Here is a 19,996-nt window from a genome sequence, read left to right as displayed (position 1 = left end):
GGAAGTAAATGACAATTTTTGACCGAAAGAGGCGTCTGGACTTTGTGTTGTTTTGACCGAAATGTCTTCTTACAATGATGTGCTAGGTTGGTAGCTCGCGACCATGTGATATAGCTTGTTCTGAAGCTTCTTCTGTGAGTCAACGCATGTTCATCAACGTGGTAATCCAACTACGCCCTCAAAACAACGAAACAGCAATTCCTTCACCCGCTCCTATGCACAGGCTTCAGCGTAACCATCAAAGGCCCCTTCTCCCACGTAATATAATTCCTCTGCTCAACCCACGATTCCATACCGGGGCAGAGCGCCAAGTCATAATGCCACAGCGTCTTGGCCAGCAGCAGACGAAGTTCCAACCATGCGAGACTAGAGCAAAGCACACACGAGGTTCTTCGTCAGCAAATGAAATAAAAACATTGAGAAGCCGTCAAGTTAGGGGTTTAGTCTTTGGCGACAACTCACTTTTTGCCCAGACAGTTCCTCGGCCCATACGAAAACGGCTCATGGACGTCCCGCTTATCAACCTTCCACTCGGGCGCATCCGTATGGATCCATCGCTCCGGGACGAACTCGTTCGGTCGGGCCCAGTTCTCCGGGTTCGTGAAGGCCGAGTAGGGGTTGACGGATACCAGAGTCTGTTCATCTCGCAGTAAGCTTCTACTCAAACGCCCCAGCTACACCCACCAGCACCGTCTTCCATCACGTAAAGGCAAATAAGGACAAAATGCAAAGGAAGGAAAGAAGGAGTAAGAGTATAAAACTTACACCTTTCGGAATATACTCCCCACAAACCTGCGCCCCACCCCGCGGCACGATCCTCGGCATGCCCGCGCCGCCGGGGTTATACAACCTCAACCCTTCCATCAGCACCGCCGTCAAATACTCTAACCGCACAAGCCCGTCGACGCAAATATCCTCCGTTCTCGCAAACGCAGCCCGAATCTCCCTCGTCAAAATCTCGTACACCCGCGGGTTCCGCAGCAGGTAGTACGTCGTGCCGGACAACACCGTCCCCGACGTCTCCGTCCCGGCGACCATGAACATGGCCGCGTTGGCGTGCATCTCTTTATTCGACAGACCCTTTTCTTTACTCTTAACTCCGGCTCTGTCATCGTCGCTGCTGCCGCCGCCGTTGTGCTTGAGCACAAAACTCCAAATATCAGGCTTCGGATGCGTTTGCCTCTCCCTCAATCGCCGATCGACCAGCTGACCCGCGAAATCGGTATGCTCCTGCGCCTTCTTCTTCAGCGGCGCGGACGTGACGGCCTGCACGAAAGGTCCCAGCACGGGAATCTCAAGAAAGACAAGCCCGTAGATAACAAATTTGAGACCCGCAAAGACGTTGCGCACCCAGGGCGTGTAATCACCCCTCTTGAGCAGCAGGAGCGGTTCGCCAAAGGTCAGGTCCGCCATGATGTCAAACGTGGCAAAGTTGTACAGGTCTACAATGTTAACGGACCCCAATCCATCATCGTCACCGTCGTGTGCTCGCTGACGCTGACACTCACGCTCGGCGAGCGAGCCCATCGCTTCGATCATTTGGTCGGCGTAGTCCACCAGCAAGGGTTCCTGCGCCTTGAGAGCCGTGTTGGAGAAGGCGTGCGTGAAGATGCGGCGCTGACGGGTGTGATCTTCCGGCGAGGTCGTGACGAGGCTATCGCGGCCGAAATTCTCGCCGCCGAAGAAGCGGATGTCTTTGGCCATTTCGGATTTGAGGGGGCGGCCTAGGATATCTTTCCATGCTTGTGCTGTTTGCGAGTGTTAGTATCTGTGAGCTTTGATTTGGAGTGTATCATCGAGGAGAAGCAAAGATGAAAGGGGTGACTGTACGTTGAATGTAGGATAGCTCGTTGGGAGCTACGCGAACGGCGCCGGAGTAGGTCTCGTGGATTTCACGGGCTTTGGAGGCGTATCTGCCCGTTAGGAGGTAGACGTTCTTCGGCACCGGGCTGAAGCGCCACAGGAATGGTCCTGGATAATGGCGGAGTGGGTGGAAGTAGACGTTGTAGATGCCGAGTAAGAAGTACTACGATGCCGTATTAGTTTGAGAGCTTTCTTCAACATAGGCACTCAAAAGACACACGTATGTAATTGTGATCTCAGAAATGTACAAGGCAATGGACCCGTAATTGAGAGACATGTTTGCTAGATACTCGTTTTGCTCAGTTGACCTGTGGTCAGTGAAATGGGAATTCGTAAAGAGATCCAGCAATTGAGGACATTCTCAGCGGTCATTATCTAGGGACCCTGTAGGAACGAATACGAATTCGATGCGATGGTTCAAAGCGGCGAACACCACCCGTTTGCCTCATTAGGTGAACTCAAACGTCACTGCGCCGGGATGCTGCTGACAGCTACCATGTATGTAGTAGCATCTCGCTCGAAACTTGAACCGCGTGGTTGGTTTCATGAACCCGTTTGTCGGCAGTTTCTTGACAGCTCGCCATCTAATCAATCGGTTGTCCTCGCCAGATTGGATCATGATCAGAGGAGGTTGATACATTGAAGCGGACGCAGGCGATTCTTTGCATACCATTTCTGGTTAATAAAATGCCCTCCATGTGCGTTGCCAACGGCTGGTTATGATACATTCATGGGTTCCAGCAGCTTTGCCGCCATCGGTAGCACCAGCTAGATATTAATTGGCCCGAGTTTCTGTACAAATTGACTACCCTCCCTCAAGAATATTTGAGCAGTAGAAGGATTCTTACTGTCAGGGTATCTGTGAACAACTCATAAAAGAGAGGTTCGATGTTCGAGTCGAGACTATGGATCAGTCAGCAGAACGGTGGTCACACCAACTTTATCGATAAGGCGTGATTCCGGGCCCCTCCCCCGCTATTCACAGTGATGCGACTCGCCATGCATCATTGGGCCAGCCACCATCACACTGCGACACCTACGTCACGATAAGGTAGCTTAGGTTGCTCACCACTTCAACCGTTCCCTTTACATTCCTCAACCGACTCCCTCGGAGCCCCTCCAATCTAGTTTCTCCCAACGGATGCCGCATTCCAGCAGTGTTTGAGAGTGAGCCCGGAATAAAACGAAAATAGACACATATAACGGCAGATACGAATTTCAAACATACCCGGTTTACCAGATCACGATACCATGTCTCCTGTGTTGGTCGTTGGTGGCACGCGAGGCCTCGGGGCGTCCCTCGTCAAGCAGTACGCCGCGGACGCGGGCAACACCGTCTACGGCACCACGCGTTCCGAAGAAGGCCCCGAAGGCTTCTCCGATGCCGTAAAGTGGCTCCCAGGCATCGACCTGATGGACGAGAATGTTGGCAAGACCTTAGTCAGTGTGCTCGGTGGTTCGAAGCCGCTATCAACGGTGGTATGTGTCTCCCTCCTATGCAAGCGTTCCGCTGCCGCCAGAGAGTGTGTTGAATGACTGGCGGGGAGGCAGATCATCACGGCGGGCTACTTCGCGACGGAAGACTTTAGCACCGAAAAGGGTCCGAACTGGGCCGAAGAGCAGCGCATGTACACAACGAGCTCCATCGCACCCGTCTTCATCGTCCACGCGCTCGCGCACGCCGGCCTTCTCCAAAAGGACTCCAAGGTCGTGCTCGTCTCGTCTGAGTCCGGGAGCATCACTCTCCGACACGAGAAGGAGGGCGGCGGCAACTATGCCCACCACGCATCCAAGGCCGCATTGAACATGGTGGGCAAGCTGTTGAGTCTAGATTTGAAGGACAAGGGCGTTATTATCAGTATCGTGCACCCGGGTTTCATGCGCACTGAGATGACCAAGGGCGTGGGATTCGATAAGTACTGGGACGATGGCGGTGGTAAGTACTTCGTATCTTTGAGAACGTAGGCGGCCCGATGAGTTTCATAGGGGTCATTAACATCTGAGTTCTGTAGCCGTCACACCCGACGAAGCCGCCGAGAGTCTCATCAAGTGGACAACACAGCTTGACGTTTCCAAGACGGGCGAGTACTGGGCGCCGAGAGGTCCGCGTAAGTACTGACGAGTGGTGACACCTGCTGGTGGACAAGACACTCTTAACTGACATGCGCCTTCGTAGGTGACATCGGTACGGCTGAACCGGTTCTTGGCAAAGAACTCTCAACACCGCTCCATCTCCCTTGGTGATGGCTTGGAATGTATTTTCTTTGACCACAGCGAGAGATCATATCGGTGGTCCGCCAATGCGCAAGAGATGTTGGACACGGAACACCCGTTGTCCAGACTTCGTCCCTACTCGTGCAGACAAGGTGATTCCTGTAGGATTTGGACAGGCTTCATGGATGCTGAGTCGGGTTGAGTGAGCGCAAGAGGATCCGGGTTTTGGTAGGGACCGTGACGTGCATATCCGTATACTATGCAGAGTATGTTCGTACAAGGAGCAGGTCTGTTCTAAACTTCTAGTGCCAGCCGGTGCTCTCTGACGAAGCTGGGCTCAGACTCAGGCTCAGCGGGCATTAGTGGGTTGAAGGGCCCAGACCGGGAGGCGGACACCGTGAAGAAAGCCGTGATTGAGACGAACGATTGCCCTGATTGTATCCCCGCAATTCCCGAAGGTCAATGTGGCAGAGGATGTTGACCCAGGGAGCCGGCCGGCCACCAGGCCCGGACTCGCAGCTGTGAGTCTGACTCTGTGACTTGGAGGAAATTAAGAATAGTAGACCCAATGAGGGTTGCTTGTCACGATCCTTTCGTGACAGGCTGACAGCTCATCCGTGATGGAGACAGACGGAAAGAAGAAGTAAGAATCGCGCTGACCCCCACTGGGCCTAGAGCAATCTCTGGGAGATCGAGCTTTTGCGCTGCGCAGACCGGCCCCATGCATACTTACCCATTCTCTTGTGGGGTCACAATCGCTGGTGCGGCTGGTGCGCAGCTATATCCGTAGTGCTGTTGTATCCGTACTTTGCAGATATTAATCAAATTCCCCATGATCGTCTGCTCATATGAACAAGCTCCATCAAAAAGATTTTGCTCCAATGCTCTCGCCCATGAAAGGCTCGCTTACGTTTCAGATTGGCGATGAGATTCCAGGATGATGCTGTCACGCTGTTCCCTGAGGCTGGAGTCTTGTTCGAAGGGGGACCTTGACGGTGGAAGGCGGCTCCCCGATCCGATCAAGACGCAATGTGGGTGAGATGAATAATAGCAAAAAACAGAAAGGAGAAAAAGGGGCCGCAGGCTGCAAACATCAACGTTAAACGAGGTTCTAGGCGCACTCCAAGTGAAGCACGGTGTTGCTAAATATTTGCAACAACAGCAACAACAACAACATGGGCGAACATGGTCGATGTTTTCAGTCTGCCATGTTCCTGCTTCCAGATGGCTACAAGAAGCGTAGAGCCCCTTCTGGTGTGCCAGGATAGTCGGATTTGGGGGCTGATCGAATCAGATCGTCCGAGGCTGAGATTGGAGGGCGTTTTGTCTCCCTCTTCGGGCAGCGCCATCTTGCCCATTTGGTTATCCTGCCCGAGGCTTGGCAAGGCAATACGGCAAGCAGCTCTACGCTGGTTGCTGAGTGAGTGCTCGTGTCGATCTCAGATGTCGCAAACACCACACTGTACTCCGTACGGATACACTACGGAGCTCTTATCACAAGCTGAACAATGCAGATCTGTTTCGCCATTCGGCCTCCATACGTGAGGGCACCCATTTAGTCTCCAGGCTCCCCTCGATGCATTGAAGCAGTTGAGGTTTATTGCGCTCGGATGACAGCTGGGATCGAAAGATGAAGTGAATTGTCCGATGGCAAGTGACTATTGGGCGCCACCGAGATGGCCGGGCACTGCGGGGGAAACCAGCCAACGGGCTGGAAGTGTCACGCGTCAGGCGGGAGACGGGCTGGAGTGCGCGCAACGGCAATAAGACTTGGAGTTGGGCTGGCTGACACTGTCAGCAGCATCAATGGCGCGGCGCCGAGGCGGATGGCAGAAAGCTTTCGAGACTCGGAGACTCTACTTGTAGACTCCTGGAGGCTGGAGTCTGGCTGCTGGCCTGACGTTCAAATTGATGCACCCCATGTTCCCTTGGCTTGGTTGAGACGACAAGGGGGCCCCAACACGAGGTTGCAATTCAGCGAATTTGGAAGGGCGGCAGGTTGCAACAAACCAGGCCCCTGTGCTACCCTTTGTGATTCCGTCTCGTCCAGCTGCTGGAAAGACCAGGGCCAGGGCGGACGAACAGCTCCATCCCTCATCTTGATCCCAGGTGAAGATTTCAGTGGTGGTGTCATAGCCAGGTTGTGGACTTTGTCGTCAAGGACATACGTTCGCAGGCATAAGTACGGCTTCGTCGGGAAGAAGGTGGTTCTGTTCATTACACCTGTGAGCTCTCTAGTCGAAGAAAAAAGAGAGGAACCAGGTAACAAGAAGCCGAGAGTCCGAGTGGAGGAGCACGCACGGGAGGATGGACAGACAAGTCTGACCCTGGCTGATGTCAGGTACATGCCACAAGTACCTGACAGACACAGGGCCAAGTCAAGTTGTCCGTAGCTCCTAGAAGGCCCGTCGGTAGTAGCCGGTTTGTGTGTGCATAAGGTATGGTTTGGATGGCTGTGAACCCGGTGGGGAGGGAAACGACCGAAGCATTGTCGGCCAGATGGCTCCAGCGCCCACACATTTTGGCTTGTCGTCTGTTCCGGTCCGTCCGTTTTGTTCCCACGCGCAGGTCGTCGTTTGTTAGAGGACGAGTGCATGTCGCAGATGGATGCAAAAGATGCTCATCTCTCACTTGTTCGTTGTCGGCTGGTTCTGCGGAACTCCATCGGAGGCGAGTCTAGGCGCATAGCACCCTGTCATTCAACTGTAGAGCAATTTGTTGAATTACCTTAGTTTAAAATAATTAGGATTATTAGGGGTCCTGGGGTGTGTCGTCGGCACGTCTCGTCTGCACCCCGGTCGGCCGAGGAACATCACTCCCGTGTTGGTCATGGCTAGTGTTTCCTAAGACCCCATGCCGCGATACTTGTTTGAGCGTAGAGCGGCAGATTTGCAGAGCAGCGGTGGCCATTTGCGCCATCTTTCGGTTGGAAACTTGGTGATGGATCTATTATATCTGGGTCGGTGTTGCGAGATGGAAATGAGACGAAGAAGAATCCCGCCGTTGCAGCCCAGTTCAGCTGGGGAGCCGTGTGTCCTACGGGAGATGATGGAAGGTCGTTAGCGTCCATGGTCCATGACAGGGCAAGGAAGAGCCGTGAAGGTCATGAGGTGTACTCCGTAGCTAAGGTATTCTGTTTGAACAAGTTCGTTTCTCTCAGTTGGGGTTAAGAATAATCCGCCAGTCAACAGATAATCAGCCCCCTTTCTCATGTTGTCACTGCTATCCTCGTCACAATTGTCTTTATTACTGTCTCACCAGGATACTATGAGTATATCCATATTCTCTCAGCAAGGTACTCGAAGAGCCAACTGAAAGAAGCAGTGATGAAGTAGAAGTGGTAATGGAGGTACAGGTAGCAATAGTAGTGGCGGAAGTACGGATAGTGGTAGTAGAAAACAGGATGTATTTACCCACCTGGTAATGAAAGTGCAGTGGACATAGTGGTAGAGGCATGAAGCACGAGGTTTGGAAAGCCATGCTCACCGCCCACGATGCAGCCACAGACCCAGGCTGAGGGGCCCCAAGTTGGGGGAGGCGTCTTCCCAGCTAACCGTATCCGCCGTCGTCAGCGTCTCCTTGTCTTTGTATACTTGGTGTCCCTAAGAAAAAGAGGTGAGCTTACAGGATAATAAGCTATCCGTACGGATGGGTTCGGACGGTGTGGGTGGCTTAGATTGAGATCGAGTGGCTCATGTGCCAGACCAGGACCAGGACCTGGTCAAGTTCAGGTGCCGCTGGCAGATGAGGGTGATGGGTGATGGGGATGACATCCATGGGTGTCAAAATGGAGAGAAAGAGAGAGAGAAGAGGAGGCGATCGGAACGGGTGGAATGCGCGGGGATCGGGAGGGCGTCGTTAGGTCAGGTCGTTGGGATGTTTCTTGCTGCATTGTCCACGTTCTGTTTCTTTCCGTTTCCTAAGTGCTCTCATTTCTCCTCTCCTTCTCTTTTCTATTCCAATTCCAGTCTGGTTCTTTCCCATTCTCATCGTTCGTGCCTTCATCCCCCAAACGACGAAAAGGAAAGAAGAATCAGTGTCGACTAATAGTAATAAATCATCGCTCTTGCCTGCCCCTCCTCCTCAGCTCGCCCATTTCACCTTCCTTAGCTTAAAGGTACCTACCTACCTTGGCTGTGGCTTCCTTCTTTCCTCTTACTCGATTACCTATTCCTTCCTTCCCGTTCAAAAGCTACGGATACACAGATACCTTTTCTGCACTTGCCCTGCTCAACGACTCGTGGAGTGCCTCCTGCCTCCTGCTCTTTCACTCCAAGCCTCAAGATCTAAGCCTCGCGCCTTCCTTCCTTTGTTCTTTTCTTCAACGGGACCTCCTTCCTCTTCCGCCTCACAGCTCCCCCTCTTCGACGAGTGGACCATTGGCCTTACCTGCCTCACGGGGCTTTCCACTGCCTTGCACCCGTCCCTCGTTTTTTTCCTCCTTCGCCGACACACTCTCGAGCTGAACGAACTCTCAAGGAGCATCTCTCGTCTCTCGCTACAACTTCTCGTCCGTTCTCGCATCCATCTACCTTCATCTCGACTCACCATCTCATCCGACTTCGCATCTCATATCCAGAGACCACCCGCATTCTCTAAGCATCCGAACACGACTAGGAACAGTGACACCATCACCTCTCCATCCATCCAGAACCACACTACCTACCTTTTTTTTTTGTCGTCACCTCTCGCTTCGCAGAGACACGGTCATCCCAATCAAGGCATCAAAGCAACCCAGAAGTTGGGTCAACCCGGGTCCGTGTTGCAGGCACACCGAGCCCGTGTCACACGGCAATACCAGCTAGCGACTGTACGAGCTGTCAAACACCATCACTGATCTAGACACCGTCCCCGGATCGTTTTTGGGGTATCGCGATCGCACGGATTGAAATACAGAGTATCGACTTATTAACTCGTCAAGCCACCCTTCTTGTGGGAGAGACGACGTTGTTCCGCACCTCTGACAAGGACGTGGACTGAGCAAGAAGAGAAAAAAAAAAAGAAAAAGACAGATCCAGGCCAAAAGAGAAGGTGAGTTTGCATTTCCCTTTCTGGCCCACTCTTCAGACAGCTGCTTGGCTCGGTTGTCGCGCGTTCATCCAGTCGTCGGCATCATCCAGCCTCTGGGTCGAGTGCCCGCCCAATCCTGTCCAAAGTCTCCAAACCCAAGCAGCCAAACCCCTTCATCCTCGCAAGTCGTGGATGGTGCGTGGACCCCAGATCCACCACTCTACCACCCAAAAATTCCTAGCCACCTAAGGTAGCCAAACTACTCGCTTCCCGGCAGACCAGCAATCTCCCCCTGAATTGGATGATTTGGACCCAATCCATTATCCGATAATCAATTCGTCCCCCTCAAACCAATCCATCCCCTCAAAGCCCAAGGGATGCTTTTTTTGAGCTGACGTCGGACCAAAGCAGGAGAAGAGAACACCGCGCTGCACTACAGGCCAAACCAGACGCGCATTGCCGACTATTATCGAGGATCTTCGATATTACAACTCACCCCTATTCTTTTTTCTTTTCAACCCACGCATCCACCCACCTACAACTCCGGATCCCGACCGCCCATCTACCTTCGGACGTACTGCAGATTGCTTGCCCGCACGCTGCCACACACACACCGCGCGCACCGCACCGCACAGTGACCTGCCGAGGAACCGTCGGGTGGCTCCTCCCAAAACCCGTTCCCCCCGTTATTGTTTGTCCCTGCAGAGAGGCATGACGCTAGGAACGGCCATTTGACAGCCAAAGAAAATCAAGCTTGCTAGCAACGCTCGCTGGTCTCTCCTCAATCGGTCGGACAGCTCCCCTTTTTCTCGCGGAAGAAAAGGTCGATCCCTTGACTTTCAATACGACGCGCTTGTCCATCATCATTATCCATATTCCCATCTGGTCATCCCTCCCGTCGCGGGTACCACACCATCCCACTCGGTACACCTCACAGACTACAGCCAAAATGTCAAAGGCACAATCAGCACAGCCAGGTAAGCCAAGAATCAAACACTCTGATATGGATGTAGGGGATGGATATGCGCCGGCATGTCCTATCCTGCCCAACCCTCATCCCTCTTCCCACCCACCCCTTTCAATGCCTGCCACCATCTTCCCGGATCTCCCCCCTTTGACTTTTGCCCTGTCCAACGGGAAGAGAGCCGCCCTTTCTCACGGATTGCACTGCCGCCCAAGCAAACGCAAGCACCGCGCCCGCTCCACCCAGTTGTTGAACCTGCTGTGTCATGTATACCGCCCTCATGTTTCATATCCCTTCCCCCTCGCCGTCATTCGCATGCACGGAGCCGTCGCTGTCTTTCTCTCTCTCCTTCCTCCTATCGAGTGCTAACTTTACTTCCTTGGAATAGGCCATCAACCTAGCAAATCTGCTGGCGCTGGCTTGACGCTTAATCTCTCATCCAACAACCCCTTTCGCAACCGCGCAGCCTCCCCACTACTCTCCGGCACTACGAATACCACCTCACCCGCCTCGCCTTTTGACGACCCTCCCCGACCTGTCTCGCGCAACCCATTCCTCGATCCATCATACTCGAGTAGTCAACCGAATTTGATCGGAGCAGGCACCATGTCAACATCGCTGGACAACAAGGCATCGCCTACCGCTGAGGAGTTGTTTGTACGTGTCCCCCGATCAATTCACTCATTTAACCCGGACCGATCCCTCGGTCGCCAATTGAATTCTTGCCACGCGTACATTGCGGGTTACTGACTTTCGCCCTATAGGATGGTCTCACCATTAACGATCAGAAGCAACCTCGACCCCCGACGAATCGCCCTCCTGGAGTGCCAGGACGCGAGAATGTGCCGCCTGGGGCCCGTCGCGGCCCTCCGCCACCCGGACACCGTCCATCGAGATCTCAGGAGGAGGCGATGAGACAGCGACGCCTTCAGGGCAGCGGTGGTCCTCCCCGACCTGGCGGAGCTCCTGGATCGCCCCAACGCCGACCTCAGGAACGCCGACCGCGCAGAAATTCCGAGTCGTCTGTCCTGATTGATATCGAGAAGTCCCCGACCGACGAAGAGAGAAAGGCGAAAGAAGCCAGACGTCGGGAGAGAGAACGCCGCGCCCGGGAAGGAAAGGATAAGGACCCCAAGAAACCCAGTCGCAGAATTGATATCATCGACCAACTGGATGCCACCAGCATCTACGGCACCGGATGTGAGTTAAGCATGTTTTTGATGAAAATTTCGAGGCTAATGGCATGTAGTGTTCCATCACGATGGTCCTTTCGATGCAGCCAACCCCCACCGTAACCGCAAGGGCAGCCGACGTGCACCGATGCAAGCCTTCGCCAAGGACTCCCTCAACATGTCACTTGGCGGCTCCGGCCCCCTCAACAAGCGCCCTGACCATGCTGTTTTCATGGGCCACAACGATGGCGAGGCATCAGCAGACTTTGCAACTGCTGCAAGACTTGCAGAGCGCAAGGATGATCCCGCTGTCTTTGACCCCCGAGCTCGCGGTTCGATTGTTTACGGAGAGGAATCCATGGGACTCGGTGCCTCGACCTTCTTGGAGGGTACCCCTGCCGCCCGAGCTGCCATCCAGAAGACCCAAGCCGAGCAAGCCCAGCAGTCGAACTCCGAAGGCCTTGGGCGCAGCAAGTCCATTGCCCAGCGCATTCGTGGAATGAAGCGGGAGCCTCGCGAATATGGGCCTTCTGGTCGAATCACTAACCCTGAGGGAGCATACACCTCCCGCCGATCGCCCGACGCCAATGGACCTGCCAGCAGCATTTCTTACACTGGCGAGCGTAACCCTTTCTTTTCCGAGTATGGAAAGGAGCCCGAGACAATCTCTGTCAAGCGAGCCGACAACGGTACCCGTTCGCCCGGTGTGCCTCCCCCAGTGCCCCGACGAGGCTCTGCCAACGGCCTCGAGCGTCGTGCCACAGCTGACGTCATGTCACCGACCGAGGACGGACCTAGCAAGCCTTCTGGAGGCTTCATGGCCAGGGTCAAGAGTCTGAAGGGTGGACGCAGACGCCAGGCTTCTGATGCCATGGCACCGCCTCCTGCACCTGGCACTGCTGCCTAGTGGTTTCGCAGAACTTAGGAAGCAGGACACGAGCGCATCGAGCCAAAACAAGGGACACATCAAGACGATTGCGAAGGCATACGGCAAAGACAGTCCTTGTCATTTATTAAACGCCTCACTAGAAGGCGATCAGTTTCAAGAAAGAGGAAGGGTGCAGTCGATGCACCCCAACAAGGAACTATGTGAAGTTGTTTGAACCAATCTGGTTACAATGCAAACACATTGGGCTACGGATCCGATAATATCGAATTCTGGATCATTTGTGGAGGGAGTCAATACGGTTGGGATCTCGAATTGGGTTGGGTGGCTCTTGGAGAAGCCATCAGGACGAAAACTACGATTGTCAGGGCGGAGCGGTCGCACATTTGCGTCTGGATTTTCACACCACCCGACAAGTGATACCTTTCTCGTGAATAATCATATTTCTTTGGGAGGAAACGAGCCTCCTTTTCTGCCTCTTTTGCTACAAATATTCCAGGGCCGGCAGAGGCACTTTACACAAAGGGAAGGCATAGAGCAGGCAATCCAACAGTCCGTCGGCAGATTGTTATGAATTAGCTTTATTGAAAATAGAGAACATTGAGCCTCACATGACTCTTCTCAGTGCCAATTTGCAGTGCATTCAACAGTGACGGCGGCAATAATGGGATAACATGTGTTTGGTATTTTTGGAACAAGGGATCAGTTTATTGACACGAAAAAGCACAAAATACATGACTCGTCTCCCGTGCCCCCCTAGGCAAGGTTTTTTGTATGGCGAAGTCCGGATGGGATGTGTTGAGTAAGGTATAAGGCAAGGAGTGAGGAAGGGCTGCATGAGTGACAATCATGCAAGACACAGGGGTGATGTCATTGAGCCTTGAGGTGGCTGATAAGGCCCTGCCCTGACTCCCAATGTGCCTGCTGGCCCTGGGAAGCGCCGAGACCTGATCGAGATTTCCAGCGGAGAATTTACAATCAGCTCCTCCCTCCCCTGGAACTCAGGTCGGAATCTAATCCGCGCAACTGTTGGCAGCTGCCATCATGTGACTTGACGATACTTTCGTGCCGGTATCACTCATACCATCTCAGATCTCAGAGGAGAAGGCAGGCAGAGTCGACGAAAGACTAAGTCGAGATGGCATGGAAATGACACAATTTTATCCTGTCACCTGTCTCGTTTCAGAACGGCTCGCGCCACGGTGAGCTCCGGAAGAAGAAGAGGAAGGAAGGAAGAGAGGCATATCTGCACCATGGCAGGCGCCAACGACGACGACGGTGGTGAGATGGTATTCCCCGCGTCGCAGGCGAGCTCGCATTTCCCTCTCGAGCTGGTCTCCGCAGCCGTTCTCTGCAGTCGGGAGACGAAGCGCAGAGATGCGGCGGTGGCGAGGGGTAGAGTGCAGGTCGGGAGCCGGGAGGTCGATGAGGAGGTTCTCGGTGGCGGGTTTGAGAGAGGGAGTGTTGTTGGGCTTAGTTCTGAGAGTGAGCAGATGGGGATCCTGGTGAGTTTTATTCTGCATTGGGGGAGTCAAAGGGGAAATTAACTGACTTGTTATGTCTAGATTTCGATGCAGGCGCTGGCCAAGACACTCTGCGGAAACGAGTCCGAGAGTGACGAGAGAGGTAAGGAGGCGAGGGTGATGGTCGTCACGACGCAGCCTCCTGCGGCTATTCTCCCAGCGTTAAGGGACGCCATTCGAACGGAGCTCGTGGTACATGGCACCGCTGAGGCGGACGTGATGACGAGGTTGAGGCGGTGTCTGGGAAGGGTCTCTGTCTCGAGGGTGTTTGATCTCGAGGGCTTGTGGGAGGCTCTCGGCGACTTGGACATTCCGCCTGAGAGTCCTGAGCCACGCGTGGTGTCCTCCTCCCCGGGGGTTCGGGCACCGTATGGGGAGCGGTTGAAGAAGGACGATGATAAGCATGATGCCGGAGGCGAGAAGAAGGATGAAGGAACCGCGAACGTCGCGGTTGATGTGGAAGTTTCTGCTGAGGATGCGGCAATTTCTTTGGGGATGCATGCTGCGTCAGAGCCGGAAATGTCTCAACAGCCAGAGAGGATTGTGTTGCCGGAACTCAAGCCACGGCCTCAGACGACCAAGTCTACGAGAACAGAGATCGCCGACAGCGACGAGGATGATGATGAGGACGCCATCTCGCTGCCATCTTCTTCGTCATCTTCGCTGTCACCGCCACCTTCGACAATTCGGTCACCGACACCGTTCATGGCTGCAGATTCTCCCGAGAGAGGAGCGGACGAAAAGGAAGACACTGAAGGAGCCGCAGATGGGCAAGATCTGAACGACACATTGGAAAAGACACCAGAGCAAGTCACAGAAGAGCTTCACGACGAGGAGGAGACTGAGAGCAGACCGACGGCAGGAGATGAGATCCCCCACGCGATCTTAGCCGTAGCAGGAGCAGCACCACCCGCGAGCAGATTCCCAGAAGACGACAATCCGAAAGAACCAGCCTTGCCGGACATCATCCTCATCACCCACTTCCACAGCCTCATGACGTCCCTCTTCACCCGACGCGACCGTCAGTCCGCGCACGACTCGCTCCAACGCCTCTCCTCCCACCTGCGGTATCTATCCAGAAATCTGGAGACCAGCCCGTTGATCATACTTCTGAATAGTACGAGTTCTTCAAAAGAGTCGACAATATCCAAGCCCGCGAATACCCAAGGCGGTCTGCAGCCGCCGCCGCGGCCACCGAATGGAGGAGAAAACGGCACTGATAGCAGTGGAAAGGCCGTCGATCCAACGCTCAGATCCATTTTCAATCCGCCTGCGTTGAACATCACAGGCTACGGCTATGGTGGGAATCAGGCGGCGTCGAGAAGGAACAAACCCACTTTTGGGCTCGTGTTTTCACAGCTTCTTGATTTACACTTGCTGTGTACGAAGATACCTAGGGATAAGGAGGATGCTGAGAGGTTGTATACTGCTGCGCCTGGGGGTGGTGGTGGAGGAGAGGATGACGGCACGGCGGTGAAATTTGTGTGGGCTTTGGAGGTTCTTCTTGACGAGATTGGTGTTTGGGAGCATGAGACGGGAGCGGAAGCGGGAGGAAGAAGAATGGCCTTGAGAATAATGGCCTTGAGAAAGGGCAGAGAGCAGAGATGGGGTATTGTTGATATCAGGGGCGGGCGGGTTGTCGATGCCTTTGAGTCGGTGGAGCGGAAGAAGGTTGGGGAGATTCGGGTCGTCGGCGGGTTTGGGGGCCCGCGAGTGTGAGTTGAATCATCTCGGTGCAACTGAACGGCATTACCATGTCAATGTCGAGCATTCTCTGAGATGAGACAAAAATTGGCCAAGGGACACATTTCAGACCCAGATCCATCGTGGTGGACGGGGACTTCTTCGTCATGCCTTTGGACCCGGTATTCTCGGACTCAGGTGACGGCACCTTGTTGTCCTGCGCAACCGCCAAGACACGACTCTCATACATTCCCAACCAGTCAAAGTCTACAACGGATCCGAATACCGCATGTACCGGGAAGAAGTGGAACAGCATGCAGAGCCGCAACGGTGCGGTGTAAGTCAAACTGCATATGCGGACCCTGATGGTCCGCCGTGATGCTACTGCCCTCCCGGGACCGGGGGGAACGGGAACCTCTATGTCTCCATCCGATGGGAGAAACCTACATCAGCGGAGACCGGGACGCCCACTTCATCCGGGTCGTAATGTCTCGGACCCATTCTTTGTGTTGAAGAATTACACAACAATTACCTTTTACTTATATAAGGCTATGATTCTGAGCGAGTACTTCCCCATGGGGCGTCGAATGCAAATCCGCTTCAACCCTTCTACCTCTCTCCGTCGAAACCTCTCTGCGAAGCTGATACATCACGTTCGCTCGTCGTCAGTGGATTCTTCGCTGTCGTCATCTGCCGCTGCGGCTTTGATATCGGATGCTAAAGAGATCGAGGATATGAAGGCGAGTTGTGTTTTGCCTTTTACAGCTGCGGCTGCTTCTGTCTCGGCTATTGTTCTGCCTGAGAGTAGTAGATCCGAGAAATCGATGGTAAGGATCCAAGACGGAGGCTCAAGGGAACCGAATTGGGACCCAATACGGACATGGAGTGATGAGAAGTCATCCTCACTCGACGATGTGGTCAACGCGATTGGCGGCATGTTCTACCAAGCTGCTGGAACCGTGGCCCAGGCTGGTAGACGCGTGATGGGACATCCAACCGACGCCCACGACATCGAAACCGGCCACGCAGCGCCGGTAGTACTACAACAAATAACAAATGAAGATCCGAGATCGAGTCAAGAAGAGGTAGATAAAGGGAAGAATCTCATGTCGTTGATCAAAGAGAGCGGCATGCAAACCGATTACTTCGCGACCCTCCTCGACTCGTACGACAAGGTCCACGACATGCTTCTCAGCAACGACGAGCACACGCAGAAGCGAAAGCAATTCACAATCTTCGTTCCCACGGACTCGGCCTTCCGGAAGCTGGAGGGCGTTTTCGAACTCAGTCGAGCGGAGCTACTTGGCGAGATCCTCGAGTACCACGTTCTTCCGGGGCGGTTTACTTACCAAGACCTCCGTGGGCTGCAGACGGCGGAGACGGTTCTCGAAGAAGGTGGCGGCGGGGAGCTTCGACGGCAGAGGGTGAGGATCGCGGAGGGGCCATCCGGTGTCGAAGTCAACTTTTACGCACGGGTTCTCGCTTCCGAATCGAGGGAGAGCGGAGATGGTGCTGTTGCTGTTCACTTTATCGACGATGTTTTGATTCCGCCACCGCGGTGGGATGTGCTTGTCGGTGCTGCGGTGCCGGAGGAGACGCTGGGGACTTTTGCGAAGGCGATGAAGAGGAGCGGAGTGAGCGAGGAAGTTCTGCGGCGCCAGCGTGGTGGCTCTGGGATCACGGTGTTTGCGCCGTCGAATGAGGCGTGGGATAAGTTGGGCGAGGAAGCGATGGACTTTCTCTTCTCTTCGCAGACGGGGGCGAGGTTTCTTGAGGCCTTGGTGAAGTACCATTTTGTTGCGGAGGTGGTTTATACGGACTTTTCCAAAGGCATGGGGATGGAGGGGATAGAGGAGAAGACCGACGGGGGAGAAGACCTCGGAGAAGATGCAGACGGGATGGGGCGGGTGCGACGGGATGTTCAGACTCTACTCGACGGGGCAAGGGTCTCGATCGAGGCGTTGGTTTCTCGCAGTACGGGACCTGCGGGCGAAGGTGGACGGCTGCCGGTGGGCGTGATGAAGATGAATGTTAGTGTGAATGGGGCTGCGGTATCAGCGAGAGATGTGCCGGTCAGGGATGGCGTCGTCCACATCCTGGATGAGGTGCTCTTGCCACCACCGCAACCGCCAGCGCCGTTATTGTCGTCGTCTTCGTCTTCATCTGAGAAGAGTGGTGTTGCGAGGAGCAGTGAGAGGATTGACGTGGAGGAACTCAAGAGGCGGCTGGCCCGATTTGTTGAGGTAGGAAAGGAGGGCGGTTGGGGCGAAGAGTTGTAGGATGTCATTAGCAATACCGCGCTGGTAGTCTTGTGAGTGAAACATATGAATGTTTGTCTGCACTCCGTAGCCAGATGGCTTTGAGCATGGATTCTTGAGTGTTTCCTCCACCGCTGAACCAAGCATCTACAAGAGGGTTACTCCGTATTCCCGGAGAAAAAGGTGGCTTGGCAAACTTAAAGAAACAAGACAGCGGGCACGTAGGAGTTGGAATGGGGTGACGCCCTAGTATAGAATATAGTCATGAACCTTGGTGAGAACGAAATTAACCGTCGCGACTAAGCACGGCCTTTTGCGTTCGCTACTACTTGGTACTTCGTACTACGAAAGCTCATTTCCATAATAGCCGTGTACGTTGGGGCCCAGCGCCGTACAGCCGTACCAGAGACTGGGGCCTTGAGTCGTGTCTCTTGCTAGATAGTTTACCGTCGATTCTACTGGCAAACCGCCCCCCAATCATAGCGTTTAATTGCGTGTTCATTTGCCGTAACGCAGATTATCAATATTGGCCCTGTTTCCTTTGCTCCACGCATGATTATTTCCCGCGTCGGCTTGCGAGTATCATAATACCCGACTCGGGGAAATCATCAACACCGGCACTGCCGCGCCTACACCCTGCATAGCCTATTTGACCACCTTTTCATTTTATTTTATTTTCTTTTCGAGCGTGATGTCTTGTAGGCACAGCTGCGCTTGAAAGGAGTCCTTTATAAAGACTCGTGGCAACTCCCTTCTCCTACGTGATCCCTTCCTTCCACTATTTCCAAGACCCGATATACGAATACTCACCAACATGAAGCTCGCACCCGTCCTCTCCATCCTCGTGGCCGGCCTGTCATTCGCCAGCGCACAGGTCTGCCCCGACAAGAACCTGATGGAGTGCTACGAGTACTGTGACTTTAACAACAAGCCCAATGAAGCGTTTGTGGCGTGCACCCACGCTCGTTGCACTTACTGCCGGCCGTGAATGCGGGCGGGATTGAGATTCGGACGACTTGAAGAGTTGTAAGTGGGATAAAGAGCCGTGGTGTTTGATTATACTGACTCGGTGGTAGGGTTGGTCTCATTAGTCGGGACACAGTGACTCGTTACTTAATTAGTCCAGTATAGATGATACCCAGGATAGGTGGATGGTGGAAGGCGGCGATGACGACGAGTATCAAGACAGAAATGCAGTATGAAGTGAAATACATTCGCATTTCCAATATATCCTTCAACCTTCTTTAAAATTCCATCCGGAAGCTGTCTGCTCCGAAGCGATTTTGCATTGGCAGTCTCAGACCGACCCATACGTAAAGGCCAGTTTCTCGAGAGGGCCATGCTTGTTTGCTCGATGACCTGGATGTGGCTCACCTCCCGGCTGATAGATAGTGTTATCCAAGCCACTCCCGAGTCTCGGTCCCACGGCCCCACAGCGGAAGGCCAGACGGCAAAAAGGCTTTCCGAACAAAGTCTCCACCTTGCCTACCCCCGATTGTCTTGGAGCTGCGGCCGCCTCCGGTACCGCGGCCAGGTAAGCAGTGCGACTTGCATCCCTTTACCGACCCGTTATCGGAAGACCCAGTCGATTGCTGCTGCCGTGCAGTTGCAAAAGCCTAGCTAATTCAAGATACCTAGGTACCGTGGTGAAGGCGGTCTTCCCAGCCGATGAGCCTGTGGCTGCAATTGCAATAGCGACGGCTCAATACTCCAAGAGAATCAACTCTGGCTCCAGACATGAGGCATGTTTCATAGTTAGGTGAGAATCGGTGAGGAGGATCGCAGCTTCACGGACTCAAAATTCAAGAGAGAGATTGAGAGGTCGAGAGATGTTTAGGTAAGCAAACGGCCGGGCTCCCCTGCAGCCCAGCCACTCGCAAATGAGCCCTGTCATAAGGTGGCGTTCCCTCGTCGGCGCGAGAGGTGGCAGCGGATGCGGAGACGTGCTGCCGCCGGGGTGGAGTCCCCTGTCCGTGGTGTTCTTACGCAGTATTCCCAAGTTACAAGTGTCACTCTCTCATTGTCAGGCACAGGTGTTCTTGGATGGGTGGTGTTGGGCATATTCAAGTTGTCAAGTGAGGTATGCAACCTGTGAGTTGGGAGATGGATGTATGCAGGACAGCTGTACTGCAGGATACGTACCCTTCTGTCATCTGAAAACCGTCTACCTTAGGTGCTTAGGTACCTGACCTTGTGTGTACAAAAGCAACATGGGATGAACTGCAACCACGCGATAAACTTTTCGTGTTTTCCCCTACTCCGTGATATACTCTCTTATCTTCCCCCTCCTCTTCTCTCTCTATGTAAAACGAGGACATCGTTTCTTGTTCCTGACAAACGTCAAAAAGGTCAGTCTTCCTTGTTCAAAAGTGTCTCTTGTTCCCATTCTGGCACTGGTTCCTGCATCCGGGGCGCTACGGGGC

At 53.9% G+C, this 19,996-nt stretch overlaps 5 protein-coding genes across 5 annotated transcripts; 4 read left to right on the top strand and 1 right to left on the bottom strand.

Annotated features, from left to right (window-relative positions):
* Positions 1-203: 203 nt before the first annotated feature.
* BDZ83DRAFT_749640 (cytochrome P450) lies at positions 204-2,140 on the bottom strand (the record flags this gene model as incomplete). Its single annotated transcript, XM_060513790.1, has 5 exons — positions 204-366; positions 463-635; positions 766-1,748; positions 1,831-2,026; positions 2,084-2,140. 5 exons carry the CDS (start codon positions 2,138-2,140, stop codon positions 204-206), a joined length of 1,572 nt encoding a protein of 523 aa, XP_060367892.1.
* Positions 2,141-3,114: 974 nt separating this feature from the next.
* Positions 3,115-4,107, top strand: BDZ83DRAFT_717467 (oxidoreductase; the record flags this gene model as incomplete). The annotated part of the gene is made up of 4 exons (XM_060511952.1): positions 3,115-3,342; positions 3,415-3,799; positions 3,876-3,971; positions 4,040-4,107. 4 exons carry the CDS (start codon positions 3,115-3,117, stop codon positions 4,105-4,107), a joined length of 777 nt encoding a protein of 258 aa, XP_060367891.1.
* A 6,550-nt stretch (positions 4,108-10,657) lies between these two features.
* On the top strand, positions 10,658-12,130 carry BDZ83DRAFT_717466 (Pal1 cell morphology protein-domain-containing protein; the record flags this gene model as incomplete). The annotated part of the gene is made up of 3 exons (XM_060511951.1): positions 10,658-10,708; positions 10,816-11,251; positions 11,301-12,130. 3 exons carry the CDS (start codon positions 10,658-10,660, stop codon positions 12,128-12,130), a joined length of 1,317 nt encoding a protein of 438 aa, XP_060367890.1.
* Positions 12,131-13,362: 1,232 nt separating this feature from the next.
* Positions 13,363-15,351, top strand: BDZ83DRAFT_749637 (uncharacterized protein; the record flags this gene model as incomplete). The annotated part of the gene is made up of 2 exons (XM_060513789.1): positions 13,363-13,614; positions 13,675-15,351. 2 exons carry the CDS (start codon positions 13,363-13,365, stop codon positions 15,349-15,351), a joined length of 1,929 nt encoding a protein of 642 aa, XP_060367889.1.
* A 515-nt stretch (positions 15,352-15,866) lies between these two features.
* Positions 15,867-17,594, top strand: BDZ83DRAFT_749636 (Fasciclin domain-containing protein; the record flags this gene model as incomplete). The annotated part of the gene is made up of 1 exon (XM_060513788.1): positions 15,867-17,594. One exon carries the CDS (start codon positions 15,867-15,869, stop codon positions 17,592-17,594), a length of 1,728 nt encoding a protein of 575 aa, XP_060367888.1.
* Between the last annotated feature and the right edge of the window lie 2,402 nt (positions 17,595-19,996).

The sequence above is a fragment of the Colletotrichum acutatum genome, assembly GCF_030867785.1.
Source record: "Colletotrichum acutatum strain CBS 112980 chromosome Unknown BDZ83scaffold_21, whole genome shotgun sequence".
NCBI lineage: Eukaryota > Fungi > Ascomycota > Sordariomycetes > Glomerellales > Glomerellaceae > Colletotrichum > Colletotrichum acutatum.
This window is presented reverse-complemented; position numbering and strand designations above follow the sequence as displayed.